At 43.4% G+C, this 19,210-nt stretch overlaps 1 protein-coding gene and 1 pseudogene across 2 annotated transcripts in view; one reads left to right on the top strand and one right to left on the bottom strand.

Moving 5' to 3' along the window:
• Window positions 1-1,181: 1,181 nt before the first annotated feature.
• Window positions 1,182-7,625, bottom strand: LOC149357306 (uncharacterized; annotated as a pseudogene). Its single transcript, XR_016291802.1, has 14 exons — window positions 7,490-7,625; window positions 6,683-6,926; window positions 6,441-6,557; window positions 6,068-6,386; window positions 5,697-5,976; window positions 5,463-5,634; window positions 5,156-5,341; window positions 4,866-5,003; window positions 4,675-4,804; window positions 4,369-4,565; window positions 4,055-4,171; window position 3,349; window positions 2,489-2,825; window positions 1,182-2,157 (listed from the first exon to the last, which is right to left on the bottom strand). The product of XR_016291802.1 is annotated as an uncharacterized LOC149357306 (transcript).
• Window positions 7,626-9,909: 2,284 nt separating this feature from the next.
• The window catches only part of LOC149357305 (uncharacterized), a 28,201-nt gene continuing 18,900 nt past the window's right edge, over window positions 9,910-19,210 (top strand). The window contains exons 1-6 of the mRNA XM_089584518.1: window positions 9,910-10,049; window positions 13,118-13,304; window positions 14,314-14,388; window positions 14,981-15,089; window positions 15,726-15,802; window positions 18,844-18,930. Of these exons, the coding sequence (XP_089440644.1) occupies window positions 13,118-13,304; window positions 14,314-14,388; window positions 14,981-15,089; window positions 15,726-15,802; window positions 18,844-18,848 (453 nt within the window). The 5' untranslated portion in view covers window positions 9,910-10,049 and the 3' untranslated portion in view covers window positions 18,849-18,930. The remainder of the gene's footprint in view (window positions 10,050-13,117; window positions 13,305-14,313; window positions 14,389-14,980; window positions 15,090-15,725; window positions 15,803-18,843; window positions 18,931-19,210) is intronic.

The following is a 19,210-nucleotide window of genomic DNA, read 5'->3' as shown; positions in this document are numbered from 1 at the left end:
GCCGCTACGTGCTACAGCGACTATTCGCGCCTACAATATCTTCACAATGACCCCTAACACCGTTAATTCTCGCGGTTATGGCCACTGTTCGAGCATCCGTGGAGCTTCGCTGGCATTAACTGCCGCATATCTCGCATCGGAGGTGCCCCGCGCTTTCATTACTGCGGCTACATTACCTTGAGAATGCTTCAGTTAAAAGCGTTACGAGGCAAACTGGACTTCATTCAGCAACTCTTGTGAGTGCTTCTGATCCATAGGAATGTTATGCAGAAAGCCAAGCTTTATGTAGTATAGCCAATTTTAATACTCTACCTATGAAAATCTTGTGCTGAAAAACTTTATTTCCGTAGGATTTTAATCTTGGAAAAGGACATGTGTTCTGGTTCAACACTTTTAGACATCCTGTTGTTTGCAATACTAGATGAACCTGGGTGGTTGATCTTGATCAACACCTATTAAGATTAGATCCACCTTAAAAGCCTTTGCAGAGTGAAATTCAGGAACGATATTCTGCTGCAGCGAATGCATTCCTTCTCAAAGTGAAATGCTATAGCGGTCAAATCTCGTTATGACTGCTACAAATTTTCACGGTTTCCATGCCCAGTACTAATGGACGAAAATTTGGAATTACATGCAAGTTCCATGCTGTAAATCGTTTGCACGCAGCTGTATGTAGCAGTTTTGCACTGCAAGAAATAGAGGTAAGAAGCAAGCTCACAGTTCAAGCAAAGTTTTATTCCCTGAATATATGGTACATTCCAGCACCAGCACCAGTACTTGTAGTGACGATTTCTGTTCACATTTGCAGACTTTGCTTTTGAAGCATCACAAATGCAGGAAAATCAGTAATCTGAAACTGCAATGTTCAGACCAGCAGAACATATTTTATTAATGTGCAACCAACCATCATTAACACTGCGAAGTACAACCAGTATACTACCAGTTAAAATTAGGCTGTATGACTAAGAACCTAATCGAATATTCCAAGCTCCAACTACCTAGCCCCCAGCAATTTCCCGACAGCCCACCAACATCACATCTGAAGCAAGTATACAGGCATCAGTTCCCCACTTCCTCTGGCAGAATAAAATCAGCCCTGCTCTAGCAGCTACGACTACTGACCTAGGACTTGACAAATTCTCAAATGAAACCACACAGAATAATAATAGTTCCTTTAATTTTCATCATGAAGGTGAGGAATGGCATGGAGAAAAAGCTGAGAAGCAGCCTGACTAGCTCCGGCTTCCCAGAAATACTTTTGGCGATTGTACAGCATACCAAAGTGCACTCAACTCAAGATCAAAAGATGACATGTACAGCATATTAGACAAAGAGCATTAAGCAGATAAAAAGGATAGCATTATTAACAGCAATTCCATGCATTTTCATAGGAAAGAAATATTTAAAAGAACACTAACACTTCCATTAAAAAAAAATAAACCCTGATACCTACAGAAAGCAGTTCCAGTTGAAACAGCATGTGTCATATTGATGAAAAACTGAGTAAGTAAGCTTAAATTGCACAACAATTTTTAGAAGTGGTGAAAAAACACATACATTTAAATCTACTACAATGATTGTGGCCCTTTCACAAAGAGCAGATGTTGTGGCCTGATGATGCACAAAAAATGATAAAAATGCCTACACAGTTGTTACGAGTGAAAAATACACTCATACTTTAAGAACTTTCCTTGACAAAGGTTTTTTGTTCAGTAGCTTCCTTTTTGCATGTGCCTCAGTTAAATTTTTTGTGAAATTTGCCAAGAAAGGCCTCATGAATTTTCTTAGAAGTAAATTCAGGACATCCATTTTGTGTGACACTCTTATTCATGCTGCAGTCAAAAAAAGGATTCCTCATAAGTGCAGGGAGCACTGTGCTGGAGAATCTCTTCAATGGTTGCAGCCCTTTCACAAGGACAGCAGCTGCTGTAGAGGCTGTACTTTCAAGCAGGCTGACAAACCCAACAAACGCCAAAGTGGGATAAGAAAGCCCTCCCCGATCAACTCCTGCAATCAGAGCAATTGTGGTTGAGCTTGATTTTGGAGCCTGTATCTTTGATAGGCAGCCTTCACAGCTCAAATTATCTTGCACTGCTCTAACAAGGAACCCAGCAATCAGTGCCAGAGTGCTCGTTCGCAAACTTTGTCGAGGTGGACCTGGGAAAATGAAGAAAGGTTAGAAATTAGTATGAATGATTCAGTAGCAACATCAAAAATTGTAATACAATGCAGTCTGCCTCCACTGCGGCAAAGTGAACTAATTTCAGCAATTTATAAATGTGTCAGAAAGCAGCAGCCACTAAGCAGCTATAACAGAGGACTTATGACTGCCACTCAAAGTTTCTTGTTTTGATGCAGCTGCATGTCAGCTTTCGACACAAGTCCTAAAAATTCTGGATAGACTTTACCTTCATGACATGAATGTTTTCATAACAGAAACCTCTGTGAGTAATGGACAGTGATAACAGATAAAATAATGCAAACACACTTGGGTAGCGCTCCAGTGCAGCCAGGTGAGGAACCAGAAGCTTTTTGATGTCTTTCTGGGGTGCTGCTACTGATGCAGGTTGCGGGGAAAGAGTTGCAGCCTCCCCAACGGAGCCTATTACACTGCCCACATTGCCACTTGGGGAAGAATGGATAATGCCTGTCACTAAAATCTTCTGAAGTGATGACAGTGCCGCATAGGCATCAGTTTTATCGTTTGATCCATTGAGTTGTCGTATGGTTGAAAACAAGGATTCCACATCGTCGCTGGAGAACTTTCCAGTTAAAACGAAATGGAACCCAAGGCTAAGGAGATGCCTGGTGCAAAGCACAGTTCCCTAGCAAAAAAACTGATAGAAATTTCTACAAGTCTCTTAAAAATATGTATAGGTCGTACAGGTCCTTCTATTAGTCTGATTTATATTCCTACCTGACCCATAGAACTCTGTACCAGACTGGTAGGGAGCAGATAGATCTCACTGTGCCATGTACAAGACCTGATAGGATGATGTATCAGTCTTTTACAGAAAACAGAGATCCTCATACAACATATAGAATTCCAACTGACACACTAATAAAGCCCGGTAGAATATTACAGAAGAGGGCAAATACGGGCTGGTTGGTACATGTTTCACGAATTGGAAAAGCGCTGGTGTAAATTCCTAGTCAAAGTTTGCTTCAGTTTCGTGTCTTTCAGGAGTGCAGAGATATTTTGCATTTTTTTTCTCCACCTGTTCTGTGGTTGATGTTGATTGCTTTTTGTAGTTTGCTTATAGCAGTTTTCTTTTATTGCCTGCTACTCTGGGCTCAAGCTTTTACTGTTTAATGCGAAAATATTATTCCTGTTTTAAATGTGATCACCCTTCTGCTATTCCTGTTGTGTTCTTGACGAGAAGGTATGTGTTCATTTACAGTGAATTTCTAGTCAGTGGCTCCTTTCGTTTGTTTTATGGTTTACAACTTGCAGGATATGCAGTGTTTTGAAATACTTTCTGTCACTCCTCCTGTTGGTGTGGTTGATTTTTATTGGGTTAATACTTTCTTCACAGCATTTTTTTTTGTTTCCTGCAGGACAAGGCAGGTGTGAATACGATGTGGGTTTCATTGTTATTCAATGTAAAAACCTTTGCTGTTTTAAATGTGATCAATTTATTAGTCGTTTTTGAACTGCTTGGTACATTAATTTTGTTGTGTAGATTTTTATTATGCATTCCTTCACAAATTGTTTGCTTCATCATTTGAATTATATGTACTGCCTTTTGTGATAATACAGAAAGATTGTTTTTTACTTATTTTCTTGGCTGCCGCGAAAGCTTGTTTCTCCTCGATGCACATACTACACCTATACAACACATATAGGTACTGATAGGCGCCATAGATCTGGTACACTAATACGAATACTCTAATACACTGATAGACTTATATACGCAGAATAACGCTGATACATCCAGAATAGAACTAAAAGGAATTTTATCAGTGTATTAGTTGTATCGTTTCATAATGCAATAGACAGAACTGATAGGATTCTTAACAGTTTATCCTATCAGAATTTTTGCTAGGGGTTGACATTGTAGTGATTCTGAGTGCCTCGTATGTTTCCTCGGACAAGAACTCGAGCTTGAATGTGGCATCCTTCTTCCATTTTCCGAAATAGGCAAGGCACTCATTTTCAAACCAAGTGAGCCTGCAGGAATAAATGATGTATAATGTGATCACTTAGAAAGTTTTGCTTAGCATATATATAAGCCACAAAAGTTTCAATTTTATCGGGAAAGAATACACATGTACAAAACCATGCATCTCAACGAAAGTGTGGCCACTCATGCTTTCACATAAATGCAACATAAATGGCAATCACAAGCAGCTTATCACCTGGCATACCTTTCATCATCTGGACCATAAAATGGCATCCTCAAGGGGCTCTTGCTCAACCAGAACAGTGTCGTGCTTTTAACATTGTGGACAGTTAACCACTTGTACACAAGCTCCATAAATTCGATGGTTGGAAGAGACCCATTGAATCCACGAGCACCAAGCTGGCATCCATGTTTTTCGAGAAACCTGAGGACTGACGTCACCTAGAATGAAATTATATTCCTGTTGATTATCACCAGGCTGACCACTGTCACACTGCAGGGGTGAGAAATGTGCATTATTCCTACAAATAAACGAATCTGTGTTCTTTACCTGAGGAGAAAAGATGGCAACCACCCTGGCGACAGACATCTTCTCAAAGTTACTCGGCCAAAGGGGCTTTTTCGTCAAGCACCTGATGAACTTGAAAGCACCTTGCTTTTCTTGTATGTCATGTAGGTTCCTGTGACAAAATTCAATGTTACACTATGTTTTTGTAAAGGCAAGAAAAGCTACACTTTTACCTCAGGTAGTCTGGAACGATCAGCACTCCATTATTCTTGAAAATCCTTCTTGTGTCCAGGAACTGATTTCTTACGTTCTTGATTACATGGCAATAATCAAATGAAAGGAAGAGTGGCCGATCTGGATCAAGAGGGTGGCTGGACGGAATCAGTCACTACTGTTAGCAAGTCAGTGAAACTGTTAACCGTACATATTTGCTTTTAGCATATTTTGCTGTTATGATAGGAGATCTATCCATAATAAAAGGCTTTGCAACCTATACCGAAAGTCTGGCTTAGCAACTACTCACGTGACAACAGCAAGTATATGGCCGCCGGACAAGCTGGCAAAAAACTTGCAGTTAGTGCTGTGGTTATCAGCAACTAACCTCACCACCTGAAAGCCGGCTTCTTCGATTGATGCCATCACTTGCAGAGCAAGGAGCTCGAGCTGCTCTCCTGTCAGACCCTTAGTGAAGTAATACCCTACAGGGAGCCTGAAATTTTTGTAAAAAAACTCAGTGTCAGGTGAATGACAAGATATTCTCTTGAGGGATTGAAAACAATTTGCACAGGTCCACGTGACGCTCATGTGCACTAGCCAAATATCCTATATACCTGTAGTGGGTAGAAAGTCCTACAAAGACAAACCAGAGCAGATGAGTTGCGAGTTCCTCTTCTAAGCCAAAGTCCACTTCAGCTCCTCCAAGGTCCACCAATCCAAGCACGGCATCTGACTGTTTCTGATAAACAGGGACATCTCGTCCATCACTAGGGATCCACAGCGAGCCTGCAAGAATTACACAAGACCATGGCTCTGATATTTTCACCTCTAGGAAAAAAATTACTTACCTCTTTGGAGTGCAGTTTCACTTCTGTGTGAAGGCGCTGCTTGATGAGAGAGGACACTACTTCTCCAGTACATGCACCAATGTACCGCTTGAGAGTAGACCGACTTGGCAGAGACAAGACACCAGTCTCCCGAAGAAGGCGGTACCCTGCTGGTGACTTTGCATGCCAAAGAACGCATTTGCGTATTGTCTCCTCTCGCCATCGCCCTTTTTTTTCTGCTCATGAAAGCCAGTTGCTCCTGAAGAAAGAGTGCTTTTTCATTGTTCTCCTCCACCTTTTCCTGCAAGTATGACATTGAATAACACGTCGCAGGCTGCATGCATGAATGGGAACTTTTGTAAAAGAATGTTCAAATAGAGATCAGTTCGTACCTGGAGGACTGCGACGTTTGTTTTCTTCATCAAAACTTCCATCTTTTTTGTCTGCTGTTTCAAGACAGTGAGCTCTCCTTGCAATTTTTCCTGCTTTTTCCGGAGCCTTTGACATTTCCGGGTGAGGTTTTTCACTTGCCTCAGAAGATTTGTCATCCATGAAAAAGAAAGCCTCGTCTGAACTGCACATGGCCTGGTCACCTTTGATGAACTTGTGAGGCTGTGGGAGCACTTGCTACGCTCGGGCTTCTCATATGTTTCAGGAAAGCAAAAAGCAGATTCAGGTGAAGGCAGATATGGAAGCACAGATGGAAATTCACTCACAGGTACCTCCACCGGTGGTACCTGTGAATGACCTTGGGAAAGTAGCAACAGTGCTTCTGTCAATATTCCAGCATCTTCATGGGCTGTATCACTATCAGACACACCTATGATTGTCAGTTGGTCAGTCCTTTCAGATGGAGAGCAATCAGGGTTGGGGATGTCTAGCCTGGAACATTAAGAACCTCTTTTGTATTTATATGTTGAGTGGTTTTCGAGTTAAGTGACGAAGCCTATATTAGACACAATATTCGGGTGAGCCCCAAATGGAGAATATTGATGGAAAACACTTGCTTAGTTCTCTTGGCCTTCATATGAGGCTTGCTTCCCGACAGCCCCTGCACAGCATTCCTTTTCACAGCTTTTCGCTCCTTCTTGGGTGGTTCCTGCAGGTAGACTGGGTAACTTGGGAATATTGAAGGTATGGCATCTGGTTTCAACTTTCATATCCTCAATCCTTCCCTGAAGTCTTCAGGTTTGAAATGCAAGCTGCAGACCTTGCTGTGGTCGCTTGGCACCCATGGCTGTTTCCCTGGGCCTGCGAATATATGTGTGTGTATAGTTTTGCATCACAAAGTTCTGGTGGCAGGCAATTTAAGTAGAAAATTTACTAATAATGGGGAGACCACTGCATGACACATAAGGAATGCTTGTAGGCTCACTATCTGATCGCTACTCCAATTTACTACCGGCTGCATGCGTTAACGACAGCTGCACTTGTGCCTGTCGCCTTTGATGAGAACAACCACGCTGTTCTCTCGGGTTAGTGATAGTTTTGTAAAAGCACAGCGTTCGTACAAAACAGAGTAAAATGCACTAAAACAAGCTTCTCATCAAAATAAAACGTGTACCCCTGCCACGGCCATGTGCACGGCTTGGTCAGGCTAGAGCATGACAAAAGGCAAATGCAGTTGCTCAGCACTGTAAGCGACGTCCACGAGCCTCACTTGTGTTTATAGCCGTCAGCAAACATACTACACCAACACAATACTCTAGCTTTCTAGCTGCATATCGTAGACAGGTAGACACGTGACATGAAAACTGACTAGTCATTTAGCTGATTCTCACGGTGTATGGAATTCAACTTTCTGAGCAGCTTACCTTCTGCCTGTCGAGAGATCTTCTTCAACCCCTCGTGTCGAATTTCGGTAACGGGAAACTCGTGGAACGATATCCCAGTCGTGATCCTTGCCCGCCGCCCACTTGACTCGCAGAAATTAATGCAACAGTGCACCATAGCGGGAAACGGTGTTAATGCTGCCGTGCCCTAATGCTGTTGTTGACTGGATTCGCTAAGTGACACACGATCACCTCCGAATGCCACAAAAGCAAACACCTTCGGCACGCAACAACAAACGGAGATCGTAGAGGTCGTAGCGGAGAGCAAAGCTGGCAAAGCGATGGGGGTAAGTTGCAGCGCCACGGCTTGTGGTGGCAGTTTGGCGAACTAAAAAAAACTAGACAAGCAAAAGCAAATCTGGCGACAGGGGGAGTGCCAGCATGAACAGGTCGGAAGTTGATAGAGGGGGTCATGATTTTACCGCACGCTATCACGTGGTGGGATCACGGGGGGGGGGGACACACTCTCTTTTTTTTACTATATCTTTACTTTTTAAGACTATAGGCTTCAAGGTTGTCACTGGCCGCTCCCTCCTCATTTTTTTTTGCTCCATGGTTCCAAAAGACTGTAAAGTGAGCAGGATGAGACTAATATACAAAGGCAAGGGAAACAGGGACAACATTAAATCCTACCGACCAATTACGGTCATATCAGTTATTTACAGGCTGGCAATGCAGATGGTGAAAAGGTGAATGGAAGAATGGGCGGAGCGTGAGGATATCTTGGGAGAGTTGCAGAACAGTTTCCGAAAGGACAGACGGTTGGAGGACAATCTATTTGTCATAACGCAGTGTATAGAGATAGCTGAGGCAAGTCGGAGGCCTCTATGGATGGCATTTTTAGACATTAGGGGGGGCATGTGACAATGTGAATCAGGAAAAACTTTGGGACCAATTGAAGAGATATGGTGCCGATAGAAATCTGGTTGAATATCTACAACGTGTATATTCAGACAATGAGGTCATAGTAACCCTGGAGGGAGTAACTACAAAACCAGCTAAAATTAAGAGAGGGCTAAGGCCAGGCTGCCCACTATCACCCCTACTTTTCATAGTATACGTGAGCCAAATGGAAAAGAGGTTGGAAGAGAGTAGGGTAGGAGTTGACGTGAGTTATATGCAGGATGGCCAGAAGGTAAACCAACTGTTGGCTGGACTAATGTATGCGGATAATATTGTTCTACTAGCAGGCAAGCGAGATAGGCTGCAGGAACTAGCTAAAATCTGTGGTGAGGAGGGCAACAAGCTAGGACTCCAGTTCAGTAGAGAGAAGTCAGGGATAATGGTGTATAATGAGGAGAGGGGAGACCCACTAGAAATACAGGACACTATGATAGACCATGTGAGAACTTATAAGTATCTAGGTGTATGGCTAAGTGAAGGGAAAAAATATTTGGAAGAGCATGAGAGGATTCTGAAGGATAAAGGAAAAAGGAATTCAGACATTATGAAGCATAGAGCACTATGGAACTATAAAAGGTATGAGGTGGTTAGAGGGGTATGGAAGGGAATCATGGTACCGGGCCTCACAATGGGAAATGCAGTCCTGTGCATGAAATCAGAAGTACAGTCAAGTCTAGAGGTCAGACAAAGAAGTGTAGGAAGGCTAGCCTTGGGAGCCCATGGGAACATTCCGAATGAGGGAGTCCAGGGAGATATGGGTTGGGCGTCGTTCCCACTGAACACACAACGTTTACCAGACTTTTTGAAACATCTAAAAAAGCTAGGACCTCTAGGGCTTATCGAGATGTCTTATAGGCATCTTTGTCTTCGCGTTTTACAGAGGTTTAAGAGAAGACGTTGAGAAGATAACTGCTCAAGACTTTTAGCATCTAAGTTGCAGCAAAACGTTTATAAGATCTAGATTATTAGTCGTCTGGAAGTACTCTTGCGTCATCTATCGTTTTATTAATTTCGACTGCATGCTGCCGTGCCTTTGTTGAACACGACTGTATTCCCCACAACATGCATATGGATGCGCATGTGGATAATTAACGCGGGTCAGCTAGAATCGTTCATCAAGAGCCAAAATATCTCGATTATAAGTTGACTACAGGCGAAACTATGTGCGTTGCGCCGCCGCCCGGCTGTGGGCGCAACCACGTGCCGTGCACAGGCGCGTGGCCTCCGCGATCGCAGCGAGCGCGCGCCGCCGCCGGAGCAGATCGCGGCGGCCACATGCCCGACAAAAAAAAGTAACGAGCGAGCTCAAATGCCTGAGAAAAATTGCTAAGACAAATATTTGTGACTGATTTCTACTCATTTTTTATGTTTAATTAAAAATTGTCGTGATGAATCTTTTTGATGACGTATTTCAGCCAATGATCATCGTTCGCGCCTTTTTTTACCAAGTAACGGCATTTTTGTCTGATGCAACCAGTTGCCGCCTGTGTCTTGGCCAATCCCCCGCAGTGGGTACGCGCCATTATCTGGAGGACAACAACAACAACCGTGCGGCGAGGAGCGTAAGCTGCGTCGACCCGTTCGCGTAATCGCCGACTCTGCAGGGACGTCGCCGTTTGCGTCGGACCAGCGCTTGAAAGTAAGCTTCAAATAACGGGATTTTTGTCTCACGCACGCACCGTGCGGCGAGGAGCGCAGAATTGGTTGCGTCGGCCCGTTTGCCGTAATCGCCGACGCTGCAGGGACGTCGCCGTTTTCGTCGGACCAGGTTTCACTGCTTGAAAGCAAGCTTGCGCACCACGTTATTTTTCACTACCGGGAGCCTGTTAAAATGAAGCGTCGGAGGAAGCCTTATGAAAGTTTGTCTCGCTGGCAGAGAAGCCGCCGCGTTAACGAAGAAGTGGTAGGCCTAATTTCTGGTGATCATAGCGCGAAGCCGCAAGTTGTTAAAAATTCTCTAACAGGTATTGAAGAGAACGAAGGCGCGTGTGCGAGCAAATTCAAAGATTCTGAACCAACAAGTAGTGGTTTGGGACGTTTGACCGTCGAGACAGACAGTGAAAGCTCTGAAAGTGAGCCAGGCGAAGAAACTCTTGGGATATTCCGATTTCATCGGGGAAAGTGCCAGAGGCTGGGGAAAACAGTTCAAATTCCTGCTCTTTCTCCGCCACAGCAAAGCCTGCTAGGCTGGCGCCCAGAGCTGCTAGCAGCACAGACCTTGTTCTCCCGAATGCACAGAGCACTCGTTCGACCTGTGAGAGCAGGCCAGAGTCGAGGGACGCATGCAGTGGTAGCTTAGAAATTCAGGAGCAGTCCTGCTGTAATGCCCGGATCGACATTCCCGCGAGAGACTCCTCAGATGCAGAAGTCTGCCAGCAATCACCACTTGAGGAGCACGTCAGCAGCTGCGCAAATTTGTATTGCTCAGAAAATTATATGAAATTTTTTTTGCAAGAGTGGGCCAGTGACCATAAAATAAAGCACAGTGCTTTTCACCGTTGCTCAAAAAACTTCGACAGCATTCTTGCTTTTCGAGTTTACCAAGCGATGCCAGAACTTTGCTGTCAACACCTCGATCTTCCAGTCTCATGTGTGTTCCACCAGGTTCATACTTCAACTTCGGGATTGCGGAAAGCTTGCAATGCCTGCTTTCTCATGTGGTTGATGTGTCTAAGGTACCAGCTTGGATTGGCATGATGTTTTACCTTGATTGCCTTCCATTCACTAAAAGCGCACACAGCCAGTTCTGGCCAATGTTAGCGAGGACTCCGGATATAGAAGGCAGTGGAGTATTTTTGATTGGTTGTTACCATGGTCATTCCAAACCCAGCTTGGTTGATGATCTATCTGTCCCCTTTTCTCTGTGAGCTCCAGTAACTTCTTAAGGATGGGATCTCCGTCTCTGGGCAGCATATCTCACTCTATGTCAAGGCATTTGTTTGTGATGCTCCCGCAAAGTCCTTCCTTTTAGGGATTAAGTCCCATTCAGGTTACTTTGGATGCGGAAAATGTGTGCAGGAAGGTGAGTTTGTAGATGGCACTGTGGTTTTCTTAGACACAAATGCACCCCTGCGAACAGATGAATCCTTTGCCCAAAGAACTCAGGAGGATCATCACGTAAGGGACACTCCTCTCGCATCTCTGCCTTTAGGGCTCGTTTCTCAATTACCTTTAGATTACATGCATTTGCTGTGCATCGGTGTCACTAAAAAGCTGCTCCTGCTTTGGATCAAGGGCAGCAATTCCTACCGTTTGCCTTCCACAGCTGTAAAATTAATCTCGCAGCGGATGACTGACCTCAGGCAGTTCTGCTGCAGAGAGTTTGTTCGCCTTCCACGCCCTCTGAGTGACTTAGGCTTTAGGAAAGCTACTGAACTTCGATTGTTCCTTTTGTACCTGGGTCCAGTGGTGTTAAAAGGTGTGCTGGATAGAAAAAGGTATGAACACTTTCTTGTGCTCCATGTTGCCATTAGAATCCTTGCTAGTCCAAACGTGTGTGTCTTGTACAATAAGTATGCAAAGAGCTTTTTTGCTTGTTTGTTAGTTCTTTCAAGGATCTGTATGGTGAAGGGAAGGTCTCTTATATATAAATGTTGATGGCTTAGTACATCTGGCAGATGATGTGATCACCCACGGTCATCTTGACAGCTTCAGTGCTTTCTCTTCTGAAAGTTGCATGTATCAACTCAAGCGCCTTGTCCGTAGCTCCACAAGACCCCTTGAGCGGTTGTACAATCGCCTGTGTGAGCTGAAGGCTAGTGGCAAGCTTTATGCTTTTCAGCACTGCTCAGAGAAGTCAGTCACATATCAGAAAATGCATATGGGTGGACAGCTGCCAAACTCATGCAAAGGTCCACAATTCCAAGCTGCTGCTTTTCCAATGTTTGTGCTAGAGTCGAAAATAGGTGATAATTGCTGTGTCCTCTCTGATGCAACAGTCATTCTTGCTTCAGATTTTTGTTCCAACAATGAAGGTTTCAATGTAGTTGTAGGGAGGCAGTTCATGGAATTTCGAGATTTTTTCATCACACCATGCAAGTCAAGTGACCTGCACATCTTCATTGCTTCTAGCTTGTCTTCTTGCAAGGTTTGGCCAGTATCCTGTGTCCACACCAAATGCTTGCTTTTGCTGTATGTAGGGTCAGAGCATGAATATTTGGTTATCCCTTTGCTTCACATGGATTAGTTATTTGCAATAGTTTCAAACAGTGTTCCTGCAAGAAACTTAATGCACTCACGGCACATCGGTCGCTGGCCTCCTCATCCATTATTTTCTGGCTAGTTCTGTTCTACTCAACTTTGATTTTTCTGCCTCAGCAGATCCTTTAAGGTGCTTCAGTGCGCAATGGAAACCTTAAGGACCCCTTGTGACAGTCCTTACTCTAACATGGCAGTGGTGTTCAACACAAATGCAACATTTTCAGTGTTGGCAAGGTAGCACTGATTATCGGCGTTACCACAGGTGTAATTGCAATTAGTTTTTCATTCTTTCCTGACAGATTGTTTTGCCGTCATTAGTTCATGTCATTTTTTTAGTATAAACAATCTTGGATAGACTCTGCCGCAAACTGCATTTCATTACATGTCTTCGTTCCTCCATTACTGAAAACTCTAATATGTCTATTTGGCTCACTTATTTATATATTTCTTGTTGGTTTCGTTTGGTGTGTGCATTTCATGAATTGTCAGAAGCTTTGATTTTTGCAGATGTTTGCTGTTGTAAGATTTTTGAATGACGCATCAGTACAAGTTGTGCTGTTGAATTGGATTAATGGCCGGGACTGCTTATGGCCGTTCAGCTATAGAGCGTCACGGACGCTGAAAGCTGTCAAGCAGCGAGAGGGTCCAGACACAACGTACAAGGCATTTGAAGTTGTCGTCCTCAGCATAGAAGGTAAAGTGGCAGATATAAGCTGTTTTTAATTCCTGTTTGCTGCTAATGACAATCTGGTATTGCTGCTCATCCAGTAGGGAGGCTATCAGTTGTGAAAAATTAGAGATGCCAGGAATAGTGCAGTTGCTCAAGAGCTGGTGTGGATAAATTTAATCGTATTGTAAAATAATTTACACCGGAATCCTCTGGCTACAGTTCAAGTATGAGATTAGCATGAGATACATAAACTGCTGTGTATTTCTTACAGTTACAGGAATCAATAATAGCCTAAAAACATTAAGATGCAAATTTTTGCACTATTTAGTTTTACCCATATTCTAAGACAGCATTTAGCATGTAAATAGTGAAACTGTACATACTATAATAGAGAAGGCATAGTTTTAAAGGTACCTTTATGCACTTTAAAGCTTAATATAATTGGCAATTTGTTTCTGCTCTATAATAAATCGGTGCCCTTTCATCACAGCATGTAGTATTTCTTGCCTGCTAAATGCATACTTTCCAGCATTGTTGGTCTCGCATGGCTTTTTGAACTCTGCTCTTGCCTGTTATGCAATTCATTGTAGCTCATTTTAAGTGTGGCAAAGGACTCGTTTTCAGGTTTTAATGGTTCATTTCTGCTAAAATTTTTAACAGTACAAAAAAGATTAGGGTGTTATCACGTGCATATGACGTAGGCCAGGCCAATGTTTTCTTTTCCTGTGCCTCCTTCGCAGAGAGTACACCTCAGGAGGTCTGATACAGCCATCGTGCTCTAGGACCTCCTTCTGTATATTCACTGATTTACAGTTTATATCATCAAATTATATCTCCAAATTTGGAGCAGAGAGGTTGTGTATTAAGTTACTCTAAGTAATGGTGCTTTTGTTTGTGTACATCTCTGTGCCAGTCAAAGCTGCAAAATGCAGGTAAAGATTTTATGAATGGTTTAATTACTATAGACCTGCTACATTTCCTTGACTGTAATTGGCCGCTGAAACTGAGTAATTTTAACCCGACTTTGTTCTAGACAGATATGAGAGAGCCAGGCAAAAGCTGGCAAAAGCACAGGTCACAGGTGACCTGGCGACGCCATCTGATCAAGGTAATCAAGCTTTATGTAGGTTGTTCAATGTAGTTAGCATATGGGCATAGCATGTCAGCTACACCAGCGCGCTGTCTACAGACTTGAGTCTTGTTTGAACTTTATAGAGAGGAACTAAACATGTTTGTTCTGTGAAGGAAAAATGCCGAACAAATGGATGTGTCAGTTTAACTTCTGGTAGAAGATGCCTTTCTGTGCAAGACTGCATCAAGTAAAGAGCCGATGGTTGGAGCCTGTCAAGGCAGTATACTCCATTTGGTCGTCAATTTGATTTCATCATTAGTTGGGTATTATTTATAACTATTATTGATAAAAGTGAGGCCAGCAGTGTGCTTCAGGCACCAAAAAAAGAGAAAATGTGGAAGGAAATGCCATTAACAGTGCCCTTTCGATGCTTCAGTCCCCTCATCTATATTTCATGTTTAAGAGCGTGGACTTGGAGGCTAAACATGGATTTGCATAAATTTAGCTAAGTGATCACAGTAAATTTTAATGAGGCATATGCACTGTGCAATTGCAAAATGTTGCGTTTTTCACCTAAGTAAATCACTAAAGTTGTGTATTGGGAAACTGTCGACATTTCGATTCTTAGACAAAGGTCGTGGGAAGCGGAGGAAGCGGGTCCTTGCGTGCAGTTTATCAGGCTCAGACTCTGAAGATGGAATAACTGATTTGCCATTGCCACCCTTTGGCCAACAAAGGTAAGCAGCAGTGCCCTGTTATAATTGTAACATTAAAGTACTGGGATCTATGAAACTAACACACTAGGAATTATGAAGTTTTTTTTTGCGATGTGCTTGGTTACAATTTGGAGAGAAAAAATTGACTGTACTGCTGGCAACATTTTTTGGTAAGAAAATGCTGGTGGCCATGCTACAGTGCTGCTACAGTGCTCACTGTTTTTAGAAATATTTTCTGCATTTGCAAGTATGGTATAAGACAAAGACCCTGTTCTCTAAATGAAGGATGCTAAATTTGCCTGAAGTGAAGTTGCCAGTTTGCAATGTGCAAAATTGTGCACAGAAGTGCCTAAAGTGCAAAGAATGGGGAAAGTTTTCCAGTCTAATAACAAAACTGAATTTCAGTACTACAAGTATTGTATTCACTTAGGACGAACTGATGGGCTAGCTGGTTGCAGGTTGATTTGGTCATAGTGTGCATAAGTGATCACTGACAGAGAAAATGACACCATGAAGCACTGTTCTTCGTAGTGGTATTTTCTCTCTGTTCACTTCTGTATGCCATGATCAGATTAGACATGTTCTGTATTCAGAATGGAAATACAAAAAAAAACTGTTTGGGGTGACAGCAATCAAAACTTTCTTTTGTTACACGAGTCCCCCTCTGGCCTTTGTCAAGGAACGCGGTTCACAAGTTGCCACTCAGTCTCCTCCAAGTCATCAAGGCCGTTCAGGTTAGAATGGTATTTGCTTGCATGCTCCTAACAAATGGTTAAGGCTTTGTGTCGTAAATTTAATTGCTTGGATATAGTGCCAACAGGTAAGTAAAAATAATTAAAGTGCTTGGCAGTACGCGACATGAAAGAACTAAGCCCAAACAGGACAATAGTTTGTTATTATAGGTTACATTTTAAGGAGGCTTAATATGCAAGATTAACCAAAACTTCAGCTTTGTCAAGAAAGTGCAGTGCAGCTCTCTTCAAGGATTTGTGACAAGGAAATATCAGACTCTGCAAAAAACCCATCTAAAACGTAATGCTCTCTTGCTTGGAGCAGGTTTACAAATGAAAGTTTAATGACCTGTGGAGCATCAGAATTGCAAAAGTACACAGAGTAAGGGTTACCACATGCTGCCTACTAATGGCAAACATCCACATCAGAACAGATTCATCAGTTTGCTTTGCATAGGAAACTTTTTGAGAAAGTTTATGATTAAATACAGATTTTTGTATGTTTTAAAGATTAGCGCCAGTGCAGTCACCTGTGGAGTCACCTCCTGGCAGTGGCCAAGATGTTTTGGTGCCTTGCTGTGCACAAAGTATGTGTGACAATATAACAAATTTACTGTCAAATTTCATTGTGTGGTCTTTCATTACTTTGCTTTTTTCTGTTTGCAAGTCAAGGGTGACTCAGCAGGGGCATTTCGTAGACTAACCCACGGGATCTCGGGTTTCTTAGCTTCATTGAACAGCGATGGGTTTCAAGACATGCTTAGCAACTCCATGTGACCTAGCTTTGTACCCTTTCTGCATAAGATGGAGGCGGAAAACAGCATGCAGATGCGTAGTCCATCCACAAGTGGGCAGCAAAAGTTAATAATGCCTGGCTGCATATTGAATAGTCTGCTGTTTGCAGTTACAGTACAGCATAGACCGCTTATAACGTAGGTCGTGGGACTTGGGAAAATCCGCAAGATAAGCGATACCGCATTATATCAAACACGTCATTTTTAGGCTCTTATTCACATGCAAATATGGCCAACCTACCTTTTATTGAGTCTTTTACAACTTAACGCCCAATAAAGCACCAGAATTGGACACTAAATGAAAAAAAACTATTTCTTCATCAATGAAAAAATGCCGTTATCTTCGTCTGGCGATGAGCCTTCGCTGCATTGTGCACTACCTCATCTTCAACAGCGATCAGACGCTGGAAATCTTTCTCGCTCAAGCCCTTCTGCGCGCAGTACATCCTCAGCTTGCTGATGTAATCCAGTGCATCGCTGTGAGAAACTTCAGGTGTGCTGTCTCCTTCGTCGTCGTCATCGTCCAATACATTGTCATCGCGATCACGCACTGCTGCTACAATAGCTTCGTCCGTGTCTGCTTCTTCGCAGACGAAGTCATCGCAATCCTCGTTTACGAAGGCTTCGAATGTGTCACCCTGTCCAACAATGTTGTTTTTTACCAGGTCCGATCACACATCATCAACGTTGAGGACTTTGTCGACATCGTCGCCGCGGTGGCTATCATCACCCCTCACATCAGGATCACTGCCCACGGCGTTGCGCACAAACCCCGCCTTTGCGAAACACTTGGCGATGGTTGACGCTTTTATCTGCCACCAAGACGCCGTAATATGTCGATGGCACTTCGCAGGTTTACCTTCATTGCTTCGTCTCGCTGAAGGTTAGTCAGCAGTCTCTTGCATATGCGCCTTTTGTAATGCGCTTTCACTGCGGCGATTACGCCTTGGTCCATCGGCTGGCTCTTCGCTGTCGTATTTGTGGCCAAGAACATGATGGGCACTGCAGTTGTCAAGAACTAGGACAACTTGTCGCTTTTGTGACACCATGTCTTCGTCAAATTTTTGAAGCCATGTTGCGAATAGCTCTCGAGTCATCCATGTCTTTCTGTTGGCCTTATAAATAACTGGCAGGCACTCTCTATTTTTAAAGCAGTGCGGCCGCGCTGACCTGCCGATCACAAATAAGCGCCTCTTGTCACTGCCATCCATATCGGCGCAGAAGAGAACGGTAAACCGCTCCTTGAATGTCCTTGAATGTCTCGCAGAATGCCTTATATTTCTAAATGTAGCTGTTTAAAGAAGAATAGTAAACGTTATAAAAGACATCTTGTGGACAGCTTGCACAACGTGTTATATACCAAAATTTGCGGTGCAGGAAAGCTACAAGATGTTTCAAGATGTCCTTGCTAGTAACGTACAAGACGTTCGTAAGATTTTCCCGACGGTGTTTTTAAGACGACTGCAGAGGTTTTTATTCTGTCAGCAAGATGTCTCACTTATCTTGCGAAGACGTATATGAGATCTCAAAACGGCGTTACTGTGTTCAGTGGGGTTCGAGGTCCTGGAGGCAATCAGCAAACTGAAATATGATCATACTAACCAAAATGGAGGAAACAAGGTAGGCAAAAAAGGTGTACAAGTATCTGTACATGAAAAGTATTAACACAAAATGGACAAATAGAACCCGAAATCTAAGAACGAAGTATCTACGGGTGAGGGATGGGACGCAGCAAAATACTAACGTGAAAGCGGAGGTAAAAGAGACGGAAAGAAAGATGTGGAAAGAAAGAATGCAGGAAAATCGGCGGTAGGCATATATAGGACACGAAAACAGGACATCAAAAAAGAGCGATTATTCAATAATTCGCAGGGCAGTTCACTGCTTTTTGAGGCTAGGACAGGGACTCTGAGAACAAAAATGTATAGGTCCAAATTTGAAGAAGTGGATATTTTGTGCTCTGCTTGTAAAACGGAAACGAAGACCATAGAGCACTTGGTTCTGAGGTGCACAGAACTCCACCCAGCCCTCCCAGAGGGGGCAGCAACAGCTATAGAGATAGCGCTGGGATTTGCTGGGGAGGACGGGCGAGTGGATGGGAAAAGTGTGACATTGACGAAGGGGAGGTTGGAAGATTGGTGGCGGAAATCAAGGGCTACACAGGGTAAAGCCATTATCATCCATCCATCCACTTCGCGGCATGCTTCGCACCTTCGCGTGTTTCGCGGTTTTTTGCTCTTCGTCTTGCAGGCTGAGCATCGCCACGTCGTGGATGCTGTGTCGGCGTGTCGGTTTCTTGGGACAAAAGGGGCCTCAAGAGTGCGCATGGAACTGTTGGTAAGTGCACCTTTTTCTACTAACTATCTGAAGCCTGTTTAACAGCATTGAGTAGCAGAATTCCGTGTTCTCGAGTTCAGTGCTTGCATGTTGAGTGCCATACTGCTACCACGAGAAGCTTACTCTCGCGAAAAGGCTGCGAGGGGGGCAAAAAAACTTTACAGCTCCTTGGATGTGCTAATATGGACGAAGAGGTAGAGTGTGTGTGTGATGTGAAGTCAAAACACTAGTTATACCCTCACTTGTAACCATTTATTTACACTGTCTGGTTTTAAGACGG

The sequence above is a fragment of the Amblyomma mixtum genome, chromosome 3 (genome assembly GCF_055824585.1).
Source record: "Amblyomma mixtum isolate Tamu chromosome 3, ASM5582458v1, whole genome shotgun sequence".
NCBI classification, from domain to species: domain Eukaryota; kingdom Metazoa; phylum Arthropoda; class Arachnida; order Ixodida; family Ixodidae; genus Amblyomma; species Amblyomma mixtum.
The sequence above is the reverse complement of the archived record's forward strand: the minus strand, read 5'-3'. Positions and strand labels throughout refer to the sequence as shown.